The sequence below is a fragment of the Lacerta agilis genome, chromosome 1 (assembly GCF_009819535.1).
Source record: "Lacerta agilis isolate rLacAgi1 chromosome 1, rLacAgi1.pri, whole genome shotgun sequence".
In the NCBI taxonomy this organism is placed as follows: Eukaryota; Metazoa; Chordata; class Lepidosauria; order Squamata; family Lacertidae; genus Lacerta; species Lacerta agilis.
In genome coordinates, this window is record NC_046312.1 from 94598607 (window position 1) to 94616924 (window position 18318).

Below are 18318 nucleotides of genomic sequence, written 5' to 3' on the forward strand. Positions count from 1 at the left end.
AGGGGGGGGGGGAAGAAACATCAATAGGGAAGTAAAAGGTGCTGAAATACTTGTACCTGACATGCGCGTCGCAATACTTCTTTGCATATTCAGCCCATGTGCCAAATTTTCGTGGGCAAATTGCTTCAAGTTGCATGAAAAGCTGTAAAAACCATCGCAAGCGGGCTTTATTAAGATGACCATTTTCTCAAAATCTCCTATGAGCATAACCAGCAGCATCCCAAAAATTGCATCACAGTAAAGGGCAACTTCCCAGTAGCTCCTCTGACCAGCACAAAATTAGATGCCTTGCCCTGGCTACAGCTGTGTAGTCTAGGAATTGTCTAACAGCTTGTACCAAATGGTTGTTTTTTCGAACTTCAATAAAATGGCATTTTGTTAAATCATCTTACTGCTTATGTAGTCTTAAACGCTTTCTACCACAGCAATATTCCACCATTTCTCTACTGAGGGGGAATTATGCTCATCTACTCCAGCACAACTGTGTCATGCTCATAGTTCCAAAAATGTGCTCTGCACAAATCCTTATGGTAAGCAATACAAAAAAATGTATTGAACTATAGGATAATCTGAATTACACTGTACAATATAAAGGAAGAAACTATGTATATTTTATTTGTATTTATAATGCATATTTTATACTATTTTGTAAACTGCTTAGAGGTTTTGATGATTAAGTGGTATATATATACCAGTATATCATGTTAAATAAAATAAATAAAATTATTTCACTTTTATGCCCAGTTCAGATGTCATAGCAAGTCAGGAATGTGCTTTGGGTGCCTGTGTTACTTCCCCTTCCTTTTTTCCAATTTCTTGTCCCATCATCCTGGTTTGGTTTGTGGCACCTACAGTTTGCTGAGTCATCCTAATCAGACTAACTATGGATGCTGCAAACCATATAACTGGAAAGCAGACACCATGGCAACTTAGGGTTACCATAAAGTGAGATAAGGAAGCCAATGTGAGGGGAATAGAAAAGACACATGCTCAAAGTATATTCCCAGTGGCCCAGCATGGCTTGGCTGTGATATGTGACCCAGGCATCACAAGGTGATATTCAGAACCTCTTCAGGTCTTCCCAATGCAGGAGTTCCAGTGAGGAGAATGGCTCGAGTGGCATTCTGTACAATAGGTAACAATATGTTGCTACGAGATGCATTTCTGGATTTCATGTAGTGTGATTCATCAACTACCACCACTTTGAAATTCTGTTTGTACAGGGCTTCTGTTAAAGTCTTTGCATCTGAAGTTAGCAAGCCATAACCCAGCACAGTGACTTTGCTTGTAGGTATTCTCCTAGGAAAAAGGAGAGAGCAAAACATACACTCATCAAGTTATAAATCGATTGCTGTAAAGGTAAATGGCAAACTAGCTAAATTCTGTTAATTTGTATTTATCTAGCTTATGTTTACTCTACTGGATACAGCACAGAAGTTTTAGGTTACCAAAAGAAGACTGGCAAAATATGCAATAGAATTTAATACAGCTCTTGTTTTGTACTTCGATTAACCCCGACATGTTTTGCTTTCAAAAGTGTTTGAGCATTTGAAGGTATTTTATTTATATTAATTAATTCAGAAAAAGAAACATCAGAGAATGCTGAGATACTTCACTCATCGTATAGAGGATAACAGTAGATATTGAACCAAAAGCTTTCACAAGTGACAGCTCTAAAGGAAGTAAAGCAGTGCTTATGGTTATTCAAACACACAGAAGTTGTGTTCACATATCACACAATGACTAGTTTAACAAGGCAGTTTCAGAATGCATGGTTTGAAGTTGATTTGCTTTGAAACTAAACCACAATGCCTGGTGTGTGAGCAACAAGAAGCCAAGATTCAGTGGAAGCAAAACAAAAGACTACTCAAAGTCCTTGTTCCAACCATGGCAGAAGTGAGCAGGAGGGCTTGCTCAGATTCATTACAGCTTCTGCATGTTGCACTAAGTCATGGCTTAGTGAGATGTCCAAACCAAACCAGCATGCTCTTAACAATGGAAGTAGATTTGGAGGTACAGCAAAAAACCCCATCTTAAGTGCTTCAGAGCTACTGTTTGGATGGCAAAGCAATGCGACTGCTACCATGCCACTTACCAGGTGTCAGTTTTATTCTGAATAATGATGATATCCTCTGGAGAAAGTTCTGGGATCCATTTCTCCATTTCATCAACCCACGAGTACCTCAAAGAGGAGGGTACCACTATTAACAGAGGCCATTCATTTTTGTAGTAGTAAGTTATAGCTATTGCTTGAATCGTCTTCCCCAAGCCCATCTAAGTCACAACAAATTGAAATAAAAAGAAAAGCTTAATTGTATGAAAGCAGAAAACATCCTTATCAGTGGTTTACCTAGAAAAAGTCCGATCAGCTGTTTACACTTTTCATTTGCAGATGGAAGCCACCTTAGGACCTCCAAAACGCATTACTCAGCTTAAGTGCATTTTGAGGAGACTAAGATAATCACTTCCAACACCTGCTCAGTTAAGGACATTAGTGGGAAAAGGGTAGACATAAAGCCCCCATACTCACATATCCACAGAAACTACCTCCAGATATATAAACCTACAAAATATACTTAATTCTCCTCACAACACACATAAAACACACACCCCATACTCATATACTCCTTATTTTTCCATAGATCAGGATGCTAGATCAGGAAGAACTAAAACACACCATTTTGCATTCACATGATTTTTTACATAGGTTCCTCCTCAAGCCACCATTAAATTAAAGCTTACATTGATCCCACAGAATAACCATGGTCCCTTGGATGCAGAAATAAAATTCTTCTTCCCATACCAGCTTGCCTACGTCTTAAGATCTTCTGCCCTAAGATCTTCAGACACACTCTTTTGTAAAGGAGAGGGCCTTTCCCTGTGGTGGCACCCTGCCTTTAGCATGCCAAGAGAAAGGGCCATGGCACAGCGGTAGAGCATCTGCTTTGCATTCAGAAGGTTGCAGTTTCAATCCCTGGCATCTTCAGTTAGGACTGAGGTGTCCCATGCCAGAAACCCTGGACAGCAGCTATCAGTCAATATATAGACAATACTGAACTAAATGGACCAATGGTCTGACTTGGTATAAGGCAGTTTCTCATGCTACTTTCCCAAGGAAACACACCAGGTAAGGCCAACACAAGCTTTCCAGTCATGTTGCGACTTTCCAGATTGCCCAGGTGTTTTAGATCACAGATGATTTTGTTTGCCCTACTCTGCTTTTTAGATTTTGCACCATTAGCTCTTGCCTTTAAATTGTTGTTGTTGTTGTTTTAAAACTATACAGTCGTACCTCAGAAGTCAAACAAAATCCATTCTGGGAGTCTGTTCGACTTCCAAAGCGCGGCTTCTGATTGGTTGCAGGAAGCTCCTGCTGCCAATTGGAAGCCACGAAAGCCCCATCGGACATTCGGCTTCCAAAAGAACGTTCGAAAACCGGAACACTCACTTCCGGTTTTCGATTGTTTGGGAGCCAAAACATGAGACTCCCAAGGCATTTGGGAGCCAAGGTACAACTGTATCTATATTTGTTGCATATGAACTAGTTTTTATTCGCATTTGTACGATGAAGGGCAGTTAAGAAGTACTTTAAATAAATAAATCTCCCTATAACACATTGAAATGACAGAAATTAAGAAGTGTGTAGAAGATCCCAGAATAATTATGCAAAGGTAGTTTTTTCTCTGAAATCATCCTGATTCTGTGGGATAAATCCATTCAGAGAAAGCCTTATGTTAAGCATCTTAAGGTTTTTGGTTCTCAGATTTGAGTGGAATCACTTGAAGGTACAACCATCCAAGGCATCTTTATGGGCTATGAGAAAGGTCAAAAAGAGTTCTATTGCCTTCCTCTAACACAGTAATTCTTACTCAGGAGGTAGAACCTACCTTCACCATCTAGGGAAATCTTAAGTGTACAAGCTAGCTTAAAGTTAATCTGACTTCATCTTCATTTTATAAATTTCATCATTAAAAATTCTGTCTTTGAAATCCAAAGGACAATTTGAGTACAGAGTTGCAGTTTTGGAATTCGTTCTACCCGATAGTAAATTGCATTATATTCGTATACAGATAGTGTTTCAGCAGCAACCAGCACATTATCTTCGGGTTCCACTCAACACTTGTTTACGTGAATTTATCATTGTCTCTTCATAACTCATACAAGAATAAACTTGTATGTTTTGAGTATTAATATACTGAAGATAGCCCAATTCTATGTCTGTTTCTATTGTGTCCAGGTAAGTATGCAGAAGATTGCAGCCTGCCTTACAAATATAACCCACTGACTTTAAGGAAACTTACTTTCCTGAAATGTGCTTATGACTGTATTCTTAAATAGCTACCCTTTGTTATGTTGCTTCTTCACACTGAGACACTTGCTTCTCTCAAATTAAAAGGTAACGTAATCGTGAAGGTGGTAATTGACTGAAAATGAATAAATTCATGAGCATTTTGCCATTCAGTTGGAGTTTTCAATTAAAGGGGCAGTTACCTTGAAGTAACAACGAACATCGGTAATTAAAATCAGGAGGTAAGGTTATTGTTTGTCCCAACTCAGTTCTAAAGTTACTTACTAAGAAATCTTTCTTTCACACATACACACAGTTTGAAGAACAGTAACGCTGGCATTATGTCTATTTAGATAGCATGGCATAGGCTAAGATTCAGAGTTCCCTTTCGTAAGGGGAAGGCACATAGGTTTGTGCAAGGCTGCAAAGTTCTCCTCTCCCATTATAGCTGATGCCCTCACACCCCATTCCATGCTGTTCCAGGCAGTTTCCCAAGGACTGGGGGTGGGGGCAAGAGGCTGGAGAGAGTGGTGAACAGGTCACATTGTGTAGGCAGTGTTTAGCTACACTTTTCTATATCTAACTTGCTGAAAAATATTTGCTGAATATCAAATTCACCTCTCAGAAAAACTGAGAGGCACTTCAGTCTATGAAAACATATTACTTGAGGTTGACTTTGTTGTTCCACATTTTCAATAAGTTGATTAAAAAGGTAAAAGACCGTTAGATCCAGTTGCGGACGACTCTGGGGTTGCAGCGCTCATCTCACTTTACTGGCCGAGGGAGTCGGCGTACAGCTTCCAAGTCATGTGGCCAGCATGACTAAGCCACTTCTGCCGAACCAGAGCAGCGCATGGAAACGCCGTTTACCTTCCCGCCGGAGTGGTATCTATTTATCTACTTACACTTTATGGTGTGCTTTCGAACTGCTAGGTGGGCAGGAGCAGGGACCGAGCAATGGGAGCTCACCCCGTGGCGGGGATTCAAAATGTCGACCTTCTTTCTGATCAGCAAGCCCTAGGCTCTGCGGTTTGACCACAGCGCCACTCACGTCCCTAATAAGTTGATTAGTAAGTCTCATTTTGATTGTCACTACTTTCAAGTTTACATTTGCACCAAGTATTTGTGTGGGGAAATTATCCTTTTAATTAATCTTTTACGTACACATCATTTTATTATTTACGAATTGCTTCCCATGAATCATTTCAAAGAGATTCAAAAATATCTAAATAGGTTATAGATAAAAGATATGCACAGTTGTGCACTAGTTTAATGCAAAGTAAACAGTTACAGAATAGATTAAATGGCTAAAGAGCCACTTACCTCATCTGCAATCATACACCTAGATGAAAATAAAAATAAAAATAAAAATTAGAAGGTAACCCAGAACTTTAACTGAATAAAGCATGCATTCTATACAGTTTGCTAACACATGTTTGTTTTTCAAGATATAAAACTCCAACAATTTCTCTTCAATACCGTTTAATGCTAATATTGACCAGTAATGCAAGTAATTCCATGGGCTTTAAACTTTTGAACAGAAAATAGGTCCCAGCCATAAGTATGCTGCAGGGAAAACCACCTGGTGTTTTCCGATATGGCAAGGGGGCCTGTTGGGAGAAAAGAAGGGGGAAGAAGAAGAAGAAGAAGAAGAAGAAGAAGAAGAAGAAGAAGAAGAAGAAATTGGATTTGATATCCCGCTTTATCACTACCCGAAGGAGTCTCAAAGTGGCTAACAATCTGCTTTCCCTTCCTCCCCCACACAAACACTCTGTAAGGTGAGTGGGGCTGAGAGACCTCAAAGAAGTGTGACTAGCCCAAGGTCACCCAGCAGCTGCATGTGGAGGAGTGGAGACGCGAACCCGGTTCACCAGATTACGAGTCTAGTATGCCACTGCTTCATGATCTTTGCTGGCTGCTTGCTTGTTTCCAGGCCCAACCAAAATGCTGGTTTTGACATTTAAAGCCTTGTACTAGCTTACCTCAAAGTCCCCTTCCTCTGATATCTAACCACCTGGAGCCTGAAAACATCTTCAAATGCCCTTTTCTGAGTGCCGCTGCCATTTGAGGCATATCAGGTAGCTTCTAGGGAGAGGTGGTAGCACCCTGGTTGTGGAATTCTCCCTCCAGAGAAGCTTGCCCAGCTGCTCGTTTGTGGTGTCTGTGACCTTTCAAAATCTCTTTATTTTTTAAAAAAAATCTAGTACATTCTGTTTAAATCTGTAATTTTATTTATTTGCTGCTGGTTGAGATATTTTAATCCCCCCCGGTACTTTAAGGTGCCCAGAGAGTATTGCTATTGTTAATAAATGTTGTTAAGAAAGTAATAAATTGAAACATTTACATCCCATCTTTTTGTAAAAAAATAGTCAACATGGCTTACAACAACGTAAAGCATGGAAAACCAGCAGCAATTTAACAAAAAATAATCACAGCTTCCAAACACCCACCCACACCTCTTTAGGGGTTTCTAAAAAGAACCTAAACACTGAGGTTTTGGTCAGGCTCCAGAAAACCAGCAGGGAGGTAGATCTGCTTATAACTACAGTACAATAACATTTTTAGCCCATTAGAGACTGCTTTTAAAAAGCTGGTGTCCTCATGCCATGATAGTGACATCTAAAAAGAAAACTACCACATTCTTTATAGAGAAACATCTAATTATCACATACTTGATAGTATCATGTCTACTTAACTATTCCATCTGCCACTGTGGGCAGAATGAAGCGATTACGTAGGCCACAAAAAAAGAAACCTCCTTATGGTTAAGATACAGTAATTCAAAATCATATTCCTTTATCCTAATAAGAAAACCCAGAGTCCTGCACCCCAAGCCCTGTTAGTTATATGCTTTCCCTCATTGCTTCCTGAGTTAATGAAATTAGAGCACGCTGCCTACGCCAACAGAAAGGTTATGTACTTCTGAAGCAATCTTCAGATAAAAAAATTTGAGGCAGAAATCTGATTTCTGTCACATATTTTGACTGCAGCGAGCAGGACAACTTGTTCTTTGAAGTTCAATTAGTCATTTCCTTTTAACTGGTAGTTACCCAATTGAGACTAGATCATTCACATACCATCTGCTCACGACAGCTATATGACAGCTATATCCAAGAACGCTAATTTGAGGGGGACAAGGCATTCCATTTCATTTCAGGCTCTAAACTCAGCTCACAAAGGCAAAATATGTCATAAAGAGAGTAAGAATAATACTCCGTGTCCTAGATTCTTCCCCTCTTGAATGCAACTGCTAAGAGAACACCATGGCCAATAGTTTACCTGGAGACTAAGTAATAAAAATAAAACACCCTATCCCAAGTTGATTCCACCAATATCCCAAGTTGATTCCACCAATAAGTGTAAAAATATACAAAATGCCTCTTGTAACCTAACAGCACTCAATTAGACACTTGTCCTTTTTGAACTCCAAGATAAAGGCCCAGGGAAAGCAACTGTTCCCCATCCCACAGTAAAATAATATGTTATTTTAGTTTACAGTAAGCTATCTAAAATAGAAAGGTTATAAATCCCCACTCAGTCATGAAGCTCACAAAATGATTTGAGCTCAACCTAACCCGATGATGAGGAAGCTTTGGCCCTCCATATGTCATTGGACTACAACTCCCATACCCCCTGATCATTGGCCATGCTGGCTGTGGCCAATGGGAATTTGAGTCCAGAAACATCTGGAGAGCCACAGGTTCCCCATCCCACAGGGTTTCATAGTGAATGGGCAGGATAGGAATGTTACTACTACGCTTTGAAAAATAAAATAAAGGGAATTATGCTGCTTAGCATTGCTGTGATTTTTTTTAAAAAAGTCATTTAATTTTAATATTTATTCAATATCATTTAAACTATTTGCCACCACTTTCCTTCCATCTCTCATCTTGCTTAAAATGTAAGCCTAAAGTCAGGCTAGTGCATTTCAGTTTGCTTTATATATAGTGCCTAGTCGATTTAGGCGCTTTGAAACAAATAATATACGCAGCTGTAAAATAAGACGAAAGGCAGAGAGGGGCACACAAACATCTTGGAGAAGGCGAAAGTTGCTTTAAAGTATAGTCCAGAAATAGATTGAAAGAAATACTCATCTGTGGCATCGACACTATCAGCATTGCAATGAGTAAAAGGAAACACAGGAAACATAGTGAGAAAGTTTGGGCGTTGAGACTTTCAAGGGGAAACCCTGGTTCAAGACTCCACTTGGCCACAAAGCTGAGCAGTCACAGGCAAGGCACTGGATAGACTCTAGAGTTAAGTGTGCATAATGGGGTTGGCAGAATCTTATTTCCCCACAGCAGCCCCCCCCCACAGCCTATCCAAACTGATATGCAATTGTTCAGGGTGGCTAAAACCAAAACATGACTGCAAAGAGCTCCAGAAGGATCTCTCCTGAGTGAATGGGCAGTAAAATGGGAAGTGCCATTCAAAATAAACAAGTGTAAATTGATGCACATTGGACAAAAACTCCTAATTTCCCAAATACACTCAAGGGTGGCTGACCAGGAAAGAGACTTTGGGGTTGAAGTGGACAGCTTGACAACTATGTCAACCCAGTGGCTGGCAGCTGTGAAAAATGCAAATCCCATGGTAGGGATCATTAGGAAAAGAAGTGAAAATAAAATTGCTGATATAAACCCAATTGTAACAAACCTACAGTGTGGCTGCAGTTGGGACAGTGAACAGTTTGGGTTGCCTCATCTCAAAAAGGGTATTGTGGGGTTGAAAAGGATTCAGAAAAAAAGGGCAACGGAAATGATAAAGGGGATGAAGCAACTGCCCTATGAAGGAAAGGTTACAAGATTTGGGGCTTTTTGGTTTAGGGAAAATGTAAGAGGCAACATGAAATTATGCACAGTATGGAGAAAGAGGGCAGAGAATAGTTTTTCTCCCTCTCTATAACACTAGAACTCAAGGACATCCAATGTAGCTGAATGCTGGAAGATTCAGGACAGGCGAAAGAAAGTAAATTTTCATGCAGTGCGTAATTTAACTATGGAATTTGCTCACACGAGAGACAGTGAATGGCTTTGAAAGAGGATTAGATACATCCATGGAGGATAAAGGTATCAGCAGCTAATAACTTTAATGCCTATGTTCTAGCTCCACTATACTTCTGAATACCAGTTGCTGGAAACCACAGGGGGAGAAACTGTTGCTGCATTCTGGTTCTGCTCGTGGGCTTCCCGTAGGCATGTGGTTGGCAACTGTAAGAACAGGATGCTAGACTACACGGGCAGGCTCTTCTTATGTTTTCGAAAAACAAAAGGATAAATAACAAAAGCAAACTGGCTTTAGTACCAAAGAGTCCCCTGCTTCCTTTTACGAACAGGACTCACACTTCCTAACAGAACAGACTGTATTGAGGAAGAGTGCTGTTTCCCCTCAATTTAGAGTTCCAGATTTTCACCCACTCATGTGAATCAGTTTTATATAACACTCTAGCATATAATTTGCATCCCACTCACAAGCCAAGACTTTAGCATTAACATCTCTCTCATATGGAGTTATTTAAGGAATGTGAGCCTGGTGTATTTAAAAAAAAATGTGTATATCATTAAACCCAACTGTGCGGTCCTGTATCTTTAACAAAGATGACTTGTCTTGCAAGAATTAGGCTACTTCACCAAAAATAGAGCTTCAGATGACTTGTGCATGGAATGTTAAGTTAAAATGGTCCCAATGAGTGGCATCACGCTGACAATTATGTGAAGTACTTTTCCATTCACAAAAAGGCTGTGTCAAACTTCCATCAGGAGGCAAAAGTGTTGAATGGTAAAAAAGACTATTGAGGCTTTAGAGCAGCCTTTCTCAACCTTGGGTCCTCAGATGTTGTTGGACTACAACTCCCACCATCCCTAGCTAGGAGGACCAGTGGTCAGGGATGATGGGAGTTGCAGTCCAGCTCAAGCCAATTCTAAACAAAACACTAACCCTTACATGTTAACCAATGAAAAGTGAATTAACTTATAACTTGGGGGGGGGAGGGGAATGCTAGCCAAGTGAGAATCAAGTAGCCAAACATTTCCTAGACAGCACATTTCAAGCTGCAAGCATGTGTGTAGGGCAGGCGTCGGCAAGGTTATCTGGCCATGGGCCGGATCAAGCCCACAGAGAGCATTTGTGGGCCGGACATACGCAGCACAATGCCGGAAATCGTGTCTGCACATGTCTGTGACGTTGAAAATTGTGCCTGTGCAGAAGAGATTTTCCAGCGTCTGGACATGCGCAGACATAATTTCTGGCGTCTAGACATGTGCAGACGCGGTTTCCAGTATCTGCGCATGCGCAATTTCCGGCGCCAATTGGCAAGTCCCCGCACTGCGCCGGTTTAGCGAAGCGCATGGGGGGCTTGCCGAGCGGGCCGGTAAAACGGCCCACGGCCCGGAGGTTGCCGACCTCTGGTGTAGGGGGTGGGTGCATGCTGGAAAACCCTTTAATAGAAGACAAGTGCATTTGGGGAAGAGGCCAAGGAGGAGCTTCTCTCTGACATTCCAGGAGGCTATGTTCAAGGGTAGTCTGTAACATGTACAAAGCAATTTAACTAGGTTGATGATTGTCTTGAATAGTCATTATGTTACCCTTTTCTACTCTTCATCCTATGGATAAAAAAATTCATTTTACATTTGCTTATAAATGCTATTGGCACCCAGTCATAAAGATTTGTGTTGTCCTAATTCCCTGCACCTCCTGTTTCTTTTTCCTCCCCTACACACACAAGTAATTACTAAATACCCGAAGAATACCATAAGCTTTTGGATTCAGCTTCCACTACTTAATGATTCAGGTCTAGAAATTCAGTATAACATTCAGAAAATATATTGGAGCCACTGTAACTACTTAGGTTAGCTTCCCCACTCCGAAAAGGGATTGACAGTTCTATGTTTTAAGATAGTTTTACCTGCCACCTCTTTCCAATGCAAACACAATTCCTTTCTTCTGAAATGAAAGCAGTTTGTCTTTTAAGTTTTCAGGTAGGTAAGACAGTCTTTTACTGACATCGGAAGTTGAACCAGAAGTTTGACGTGTACAAGTCTCTTGGATGACCGTTGCCATGTTCCGCCTGACAAAAAATGAGATCCGATTTCAAAACACCACACTCAGTATTCTCCAGTACTTATCAAAATAGGTCATATTTGAATACAACGTTGACTTCATAAATAGTATCAAAATGGATATAGTTGCAGTTCAAGGACTCTGGTTTATAAGCTGTTTTATAAAACATTGTTAAATGTGTACCTGGGTTTATTTGTACACATAAGCATGTTAAATTGATCACTGGAGCACTTTGAATTCAACTTAAAAGTGCAATTCTGGTGATAGGAGAGTCCTATGCCCTTTGTGTATAGTTGGCACACAAAGTGCTGTGAAACTTAATAATGTTAATGAAACTTCAGAGCACAGTAGGCAAAATTCCCCTTTTGAGGCATCACTGCACAAGTGCTTCACCGAGTACAGCTCAATAATATATTTTTTAATGACACTGGAATGATTATGTGATTTTAACTTAGGCTAAAGTGTTTTTTATCCTCAAAAGAGACTACTCCTCTACCCTCTTTCTGTATTGCTCACTGACTGGAAGGAGGCTGGATCCAGTAGCCTGGATCACTGACTTTTATCACCTATAATAATTAATCTTCTTACATGCAATTGTGCTGCGTCCTAATGAATACCTGCATTTATGGGATGAAGTGACACCCTCTAGGCACTAGAATCTTTAGGGAAAAACCCCTCAGGACAGGTAGCAATATTGCTTCACTTCCAATATAACAATGAATGTTCACTGTGCACAGCTGATGCACAGAAATGCTATATTGGGCTGGTAAAGGAAAAAGTAGGGTAAAGGACCCCTTGACGGTTAAGCCCAGTCAGAGGCAACTATGGGATGCGGTGCTCATCTCTCTTTTTAGGCCGAGGGAGTCGGCGTTTGTCCACAGCTTTCCAGGTCCTGTGGCCAGCATGACTAAACTGCTTCTGGTGCAACGGGACACCGGGATGAAAGCCAGAGCGCACAGAAACACCGTTTACCTTCCTGCCTCAGCGGTACCTATTTATCTACTTGCACTGCTATTCTTTTGAACTGTTAGGTTGGCAGAAGCTGGAACAGAGCAACCGGAGCTCACCCCATCGCATGGGTTTGAACCACCAACCTTCCAATCAGCAAGCCCAAGAGGTTCAGTGAATTAGACCACAGTGCCACCCGTGCTTGTAACATCGCATGGATGGTCTGTGACAGGATCTGAATTTCTTGCTGAGTTCATTTTACAGATTCAGCTCTAGACATGAGCACAGCCAGGATTTATTTTGGGGGGCGGCGGCATGTTTTATGTTAGGGGGGCAGAACTGAGTTATTTGTTATGCAATTGGTCAGTTAAGTATTTTTATTGATTTGCTTGATTTAGGGGGGCAGATCTGTCCCACCACCACCCCGGCTATACCCATGACTCTAGAAAACTTAGGAACAGAAAAAGCTGTCTTATATGACATTAGATGACCGATTCATCTAGCTCAGTACTGTCAACACTGACTAATAACAACTTCCCAGGGTTCCAGACTGGAGTCTTTCCAGTCAAATGGGCATTTCTATCCTTAAAAGGAAGCATTGGGAAGAGTAGTAGATGTGCAAGAAGTATTTGCAACGTACCTTTGAAAGCCCAGTTAGTCGCTGAGATATTAGGCAAATTTCAATAGTGACCATGGGCACTAACCTTTGCTGGAGACCACCAGTCTAATCTACTTCAGTTTTCTGAGTATAAAATGTGGAGAGAGAGGCCAGGTAAGCATATACCACCTGGAGCTTATTTGAGGAAAGGCCGGACTTAAATACAAGAAGTAACACCACCTTTATTGGGATACAATGTAGCAAGCCCACTAAAACTCCTCTTCTGATTAAATGTTAAGCAAAACAAACTCAGGAATGGGGGGGGGGGGGGAGAGGATTGGAATAAAAGGATGTTGCTGAGCGAGATGAAAAAGCTGCATTTTATAGCAGCCTCAAAATGGAATGAATGAGGCATTACATAGATAAAGGTAAAGGTACCCCTGACTGTTAGGTCCAGTCGCGGACGACTCTGGGATTGTGGCGCTCACCTCACTCTATAGGCTGAGGGAGCTGGCGTTTGTCCACAAACAGCTTCCAGGTCATGTGGCCAGCTGCGCCAGCATGACTAAGCTGCTTCTGGCAAACCAAAGCAGCACACGGAAATGCCGTTTACCTTCCTGCCAGAGCGGTACCTATTTATCTACTTGCACTTTGATGTGCTTTTGAACTGCTAGGTGGTCAGAAGCTGGGACCAAACAACGGGAGCTCACCCTGTCGTGGGGATTCAAACCACCAACCTTCTGATCGGCAAGCCCTAGGCTCAGTGGTTTAGACCACAGCGCCACCTGTGTCCCTATTACATAGGCAGCACAAAAATATGTATGATTACTTGAAAGTAAGCTCCACTTTTGTTATGGTAAGTATGCAAAAGTTTTAATGGGGTTGGGTTACTGCTTGGTGCAAAAATCTCAAGTGGAACTGCTCTCTGGAAATAAAGAAGCCAGGGGTAATTTGGTAGTGTCTCCATCTCTAATCAAAACATGCACTGGATTTGCAAAAGGAAAAGACACAAGAGAACAAATTTAGGTAGCGCTTCTTCATACCTATGGCCTTTATGGCAACCAAAGACATTTTTGCATAGCCTCTAAACTAATCGAGACTACATAACCCAATGTTCACTTACCTGGGGGTAAATCCCACAGAACTAAATGGGGTTTGCTTCTGAACAGATATACTGTACATAGGAATACCCTCCACTTTTCACCTTACCTAGTACCTCTGTCCTAAAGTGAATTGAAGGGGTGTCTGTGGATATATCTGCCTTTCTGCCACTCTTCAAACCAACTCAGTCCAGGAGTTCAGGAATGCCATTCAGACGCGTCTAAAGATCGTTTACGTTGCATCAAGTAATCACTGTCGGGTGCAAGCAGAACTATTCAATATTTTACTCCCACGTTTTTGACGGCCTCCCTAGTCAATAGCTCTCACCAGTTTAAAGAAAATTGCACTGCCCCAACTACACGAAACTTGCTTATAAATTACTATTCCACTTCCTAGACCTCGAAGCGCCTTCCTCACCGAGACCCGCTCTTTCATCCGTGCAGCAATCGTAGCAGCAGCAGCTCCTCCTTCTCCTCCCGCAGCAGCCAAACAACTTTTTCGCGCTCAAACGCAGCGGAAATGACCTCAAACCAAGAGCGCGGTAGACTCAGAGATACTTCGTTAGCAAGTGCCTGTCCGCATGGATTCTTTTTTCTTTTTAAAAAAAGATTAAAATGGCGGGCCTCCTCTGCATTTGTGTTCATTCGCACACCCTAGCCCCATTATGGCCAAAGGAGGAGAATACAAACAAGCCCCCCTTTCCCCTCTTCCAGGAAACAGGACAGCCAGCAATGAGCACAAATATCAATGCATCTTTATTCAATGTAAGCCACATGGAACAAGGAGAAGCGATGGAAGATCACAAACAATTTGGGCGGCTGATTCATGTGCAAGGGCGGCGGGTATAGGAAGCTGCAGAGACGAGACTGAATAGATGGGAAGGGTGGTGGGTTATGAAGGGAGGAGCTTTTAGGCTGGGATGAAGTCCCATTGAACTCGGTTTTGTACTTCTGCGTACGCAGGTTGAAGAAGATTTGCAGTCGCGCCTTAAAATAGTTATTCGGATTAACTGCGCGTTAGAACCGCATGGCAATCTAACGACGCCTTTTAAAAGGTCACGGCGAAGATGTAAAGCACGTTTGGCAACCCTTTCAAGTACAAACTCGGGGTTACAAGGGGCGATTGTAATCCCGGTTAGCGGTTTTGCGAGTAATAATAAAAGCCTCCGGGTCGTAACAGGTGGCCTGTAAAAAGCGATGGATATTTGTGGGCGATTCGACGTCTGTCTTGAGTTTTTAACGAAGGAGATCCGCTGGGAGTAAGAATGACTGGGTTGATGATGGATGGATGCATGCATGATGTGAAACGCTGTGAAAACGTCAGGTTGATTTCAGCAGAATGAATTAGATAAAGCAAATTTTCTTGGGAAAAAATAATTTTGGAAAAAAGCACACACCCAGCAAACTTTTTTTGGCACCTTGAAGAACAGATCTATTTGAAGCATAAGCTTTCGTGGGCTAATAATAAGAAATAGCAAGTATGTTTTGTACAGGGCATTCCTTTTAGTTTTTTGCTGTAACCGGCCAACACAGCTGTGCCTCTTAAGATTTAATAAAGAGCAGTTGAAAAATAACCCGATGCATTTGCATCGGAAGATAAGAAGCTAGAACAGCGATAGGCGATAGGGTTGTTTGGGGGTGGGGTGGGGTGAGGAGAGCGAACCGGTGTAGCTTTTTCGGGTTGCTAAGACGGGCAGGGCGATCCTGTGCCTACTTAGTAAGAAGACCCACTGAATTCAGTAAGATCGCAGTAATGAAATATATAATGCAAGCAGGTTGCAAAGTGCCGCTGAGATTTTTGGCAGGCAGACAAGCGCGCCATGGAGGCAGGCGGGGGGAGATGCGTAGGCTGCTTTTACCTAAGGACTCAATGCAGTGACTGGAGGCGGAGCCTGCTAAACGCGGCGACGACAGAAGAACTTAGGGTGGAGGACGTAATGATGTGAGTGGTACAAATAAAAGGCCACAAATATGGGGCTGTAAGGAGGAGACCTTTCGATTTTAAGGCAACAGACTGTCAGGAGGCGCCTTCGGAACAGAAAGCTCATCTAAGCAAAGCTTCTGTACCAACACGTACTACAAGTCCCAGAATGCCTCGCTTAATGACCCGTTCATTGAAGCTAAGGCGATTTGGAAGCGTTTCTTGGGATTTGTGGTCCATCCACCTTCGTAATATTAATTACTGTTTGAGCCAGAGGACTTGCCCCGGCTGCATATACGTCCAAGACGCCACCACAGAGGGGAACTAAGGCCAGGTGCCATTTCGGAACAGACCGTAAAGCCTACCTATAACTAGCGCTCGGGGCCGTCAATCACCTCAAAGCGGCAACGCCACTGGTCACAGGCACCTCCGAGGGTGGGGCTTCCGTATTGCCGGTCTTCTAAACCGCACTCCGATCTCCAATTGGCCTGCTTCCGGCCGTCGCTCGGCTTTAAAGGCGCGGCCTCCCATTGGCTAGCATTCGCTTCACCGGGGCGTTTTTTCCTGCGTGGGCAGAATTCTGGTCCACTCAGCGTAGAGCTCCGGGTCTGAGGAGGCGTGCTCCAGGCGCTGAGTGGTTGGGCGGGGCGGCAGTCAGCAGCATGTGGCGCCGCGATTGGCCGGCGGGACCCGTAGAGGGCGGTTCTCTATGGCACCCGCGGCAGCAGCAGGAGGAGCCGGAGTCGCTGTTGGGGGCTGGTGATGGGGTTAATTCCCCCTCGTGTGTGAAGCCCCCTTCGCGAGCCGGCCTTGCCGTCGCCTTCATCCCCTTCCTCCTCCTCTCCGCCCGTTCGTCAAGGCTCGCGCCATTGCGGTAAGTTCGCCCCCTCCCTCCCTCCCTCCCCGCCCCAGTTCCATTATAAATACCTCCCCCCCCCGCTTTTCCGCCCCCCTCTGCGCTCTGCAGAAAGGCTTGGAACCCTGAGAGCGGCTGTCCCAGGCGAGGGGGAGGTTGGTCTTGCCCTTTTGCAGAGCCGCCACCACAACGCCAGCCTCCCTCCCTCTGCCTCCCTCCCTCTGTCTCCCCCTCCACCCGCACCCTGACCGGCCTGCATTGGACGGAAGTGCGCGCCAGCCTCGTGGATGCAATTGGTGCAGTTACGCCCCCGGGCCTTGCGGTGGGTCCGGGGGGGGGGGAGTGACCTCCCTCCCCCGCCCCAAGCAGGGACATTGTGGGGTTGCGAGGGGAAGTTGGTGGGTGGATGCAATGGGGTCTTGCCATTGGAAGGGCTTCCCTGCTCCGGGCGAGGAAACACGACGGCTTCAAAATAATGTCATGGCCAGTCTGCTGCCCGGATGGCAACTCTTTTATACTGTATTATTCCCAAAGGCAGGCATTATTATAGCCAGAGGGTCTGCCGTGGTAGAAATCCCTGCCGCTGCCCCCCCCCCGCCCCCCAAATGGGTACCGTTCTAGGATACATGTATTCCCAGTATCTGTCAAAAAGGGAAGCTGGTCCAGGAATGGATGCGGATAGATTGATATTCATTTTCATTCTCTCTCTCACTCACACACACACACACACACACACACACAGAGAGAGAGATAAACACTCTCTTGGGATCTGCAGACCTGCAGTGGCTAACCCTTCTTCATTCCCTGTGAAGTGTTGATTCATCCTGAAATGGTTAAAACAAGTGGCTGGTAAAAGCTGTAGTTGTCACTTCGGTTCAAAGCTTGAGGGTTTGCCATCCCAATCCATGGAAAGAGCCTGTTTTTGCAGATTCCTCTCTGTTCCAAAGGGATACTTGGCATGACAGTACTCTTGAGATCTTTAGTGAAAGGAACTACGCCACAAGGTCTGTAGGGAGCATGAGGCTTTGTATATCGTTGGACTCGTGAGCAATACATATGTAGGTTATCAGCTTGGAGACTGCCCCCAAGGAAGCGGTGGCTTGCTTTGAACTTTGCGTCCTCGCCAAAGGCTGTATGAGGTAATCCTGTGGCCTGTACTAGTAGAGCATCATGCATGTCAGAAAACGGCTGGTGCACATATAATTCTGAAGACTGCAGTGGGAGACGATATATTTCCCCGTTGGTGCTCTTTGTCCCACTTCCATGGGCTTGATGGGGGTGGAGGCAATAAGTTCTGTTAGCTTTAGCAAAGTGTCATGGATTGAGTTTGTGGGTGCAAGGTAGTGTTAATTTCCCTAGTCCTGTTTGAAGACTGATTTCTAGCATCCTCAAGGGCTGTAAGTGCAGCTGGGTCACCAGAGCTTCAAATAGTGCACAGTAACCGCCTCATAGGAAGGACTTTAAAACTGCATACTTGCCCATATTATAATGTAAATGCTCCTCCCCCCCCTGGTTACTTAGGGGCTTGTTCATTCTCCAAATAGCTTG

At 43.4% G+C, this 18318-nt stretch overlaps 2 protein-coding genes across 7 annotated transcripts in view; one reads left to right on the forward strand and one right to left on the reverse strand.

The window, feature by feature from the left end:
• The window catches only part of LOC117054821 (DNA annealing helicase and endonuclease ZRANB3-like), a 32378-nt gene extending 15872 nt beyond the window's left edge, over window positions 1–16506 (reverse strand). The window contains exons 1-7 of one of the 4 annotated variants that reach the window (XM_033163995.1): window positions 14412–14498; window positions 14103–14246; window positions 11193–11354; window positions 5612–5630; window positions 2096–2274; window positions 1068–1299; window positions 57–142 (exon numbers count right to left, since the gene is read on the reverse strand). In XM_033163995.1, coding sequence (XP_033019886.1) covers window positions 57–142; window positions 1068–1299; window positions 2096–2274; window positions 5612–5630; window positions 11193–11347 — 671 coding nt within the window. In that variant the 5' untranslated portion in view covers window positions 11348–11354; window positions 14103–14246; window positions 14412–14498. Of the gene's footprint in view, window positions 1–56; window positions 143–1067; window positions 1300–2095; window positions 2275–5611; window positions 5631–11192; window positions 11355–14102; window positions 14247–14321; window positions 14513–16279 lie in introns of those variants that run through there. The other 3 variants (XM_033164004.1, XM_033163987.1, XM_033163978.1) reach the window with 3 other exon arrangements.
• Window positions 16507–16649: 143 nt separating this feature from the next.
• R3HDM1 (R3H domain containing 1) overlaps window positions 16650–18318 on the forward strand; it is a 76078-nt gene continuing 74409 nt past the window's right edge. The window contains exon 1 of one of the 3 annotated variants that reach the window (XM_033163944.1): window positions 16650–16788. The gene's annotated coding sequence lies outside the window, so the exon portion shown is untranslated. The remainder of the gene's footprint in view (window positions 16789–18318) is intronic. The other 2 variants (XM_033163953.1, XM_033163963.1) reach the window with 2 other exon arrangements.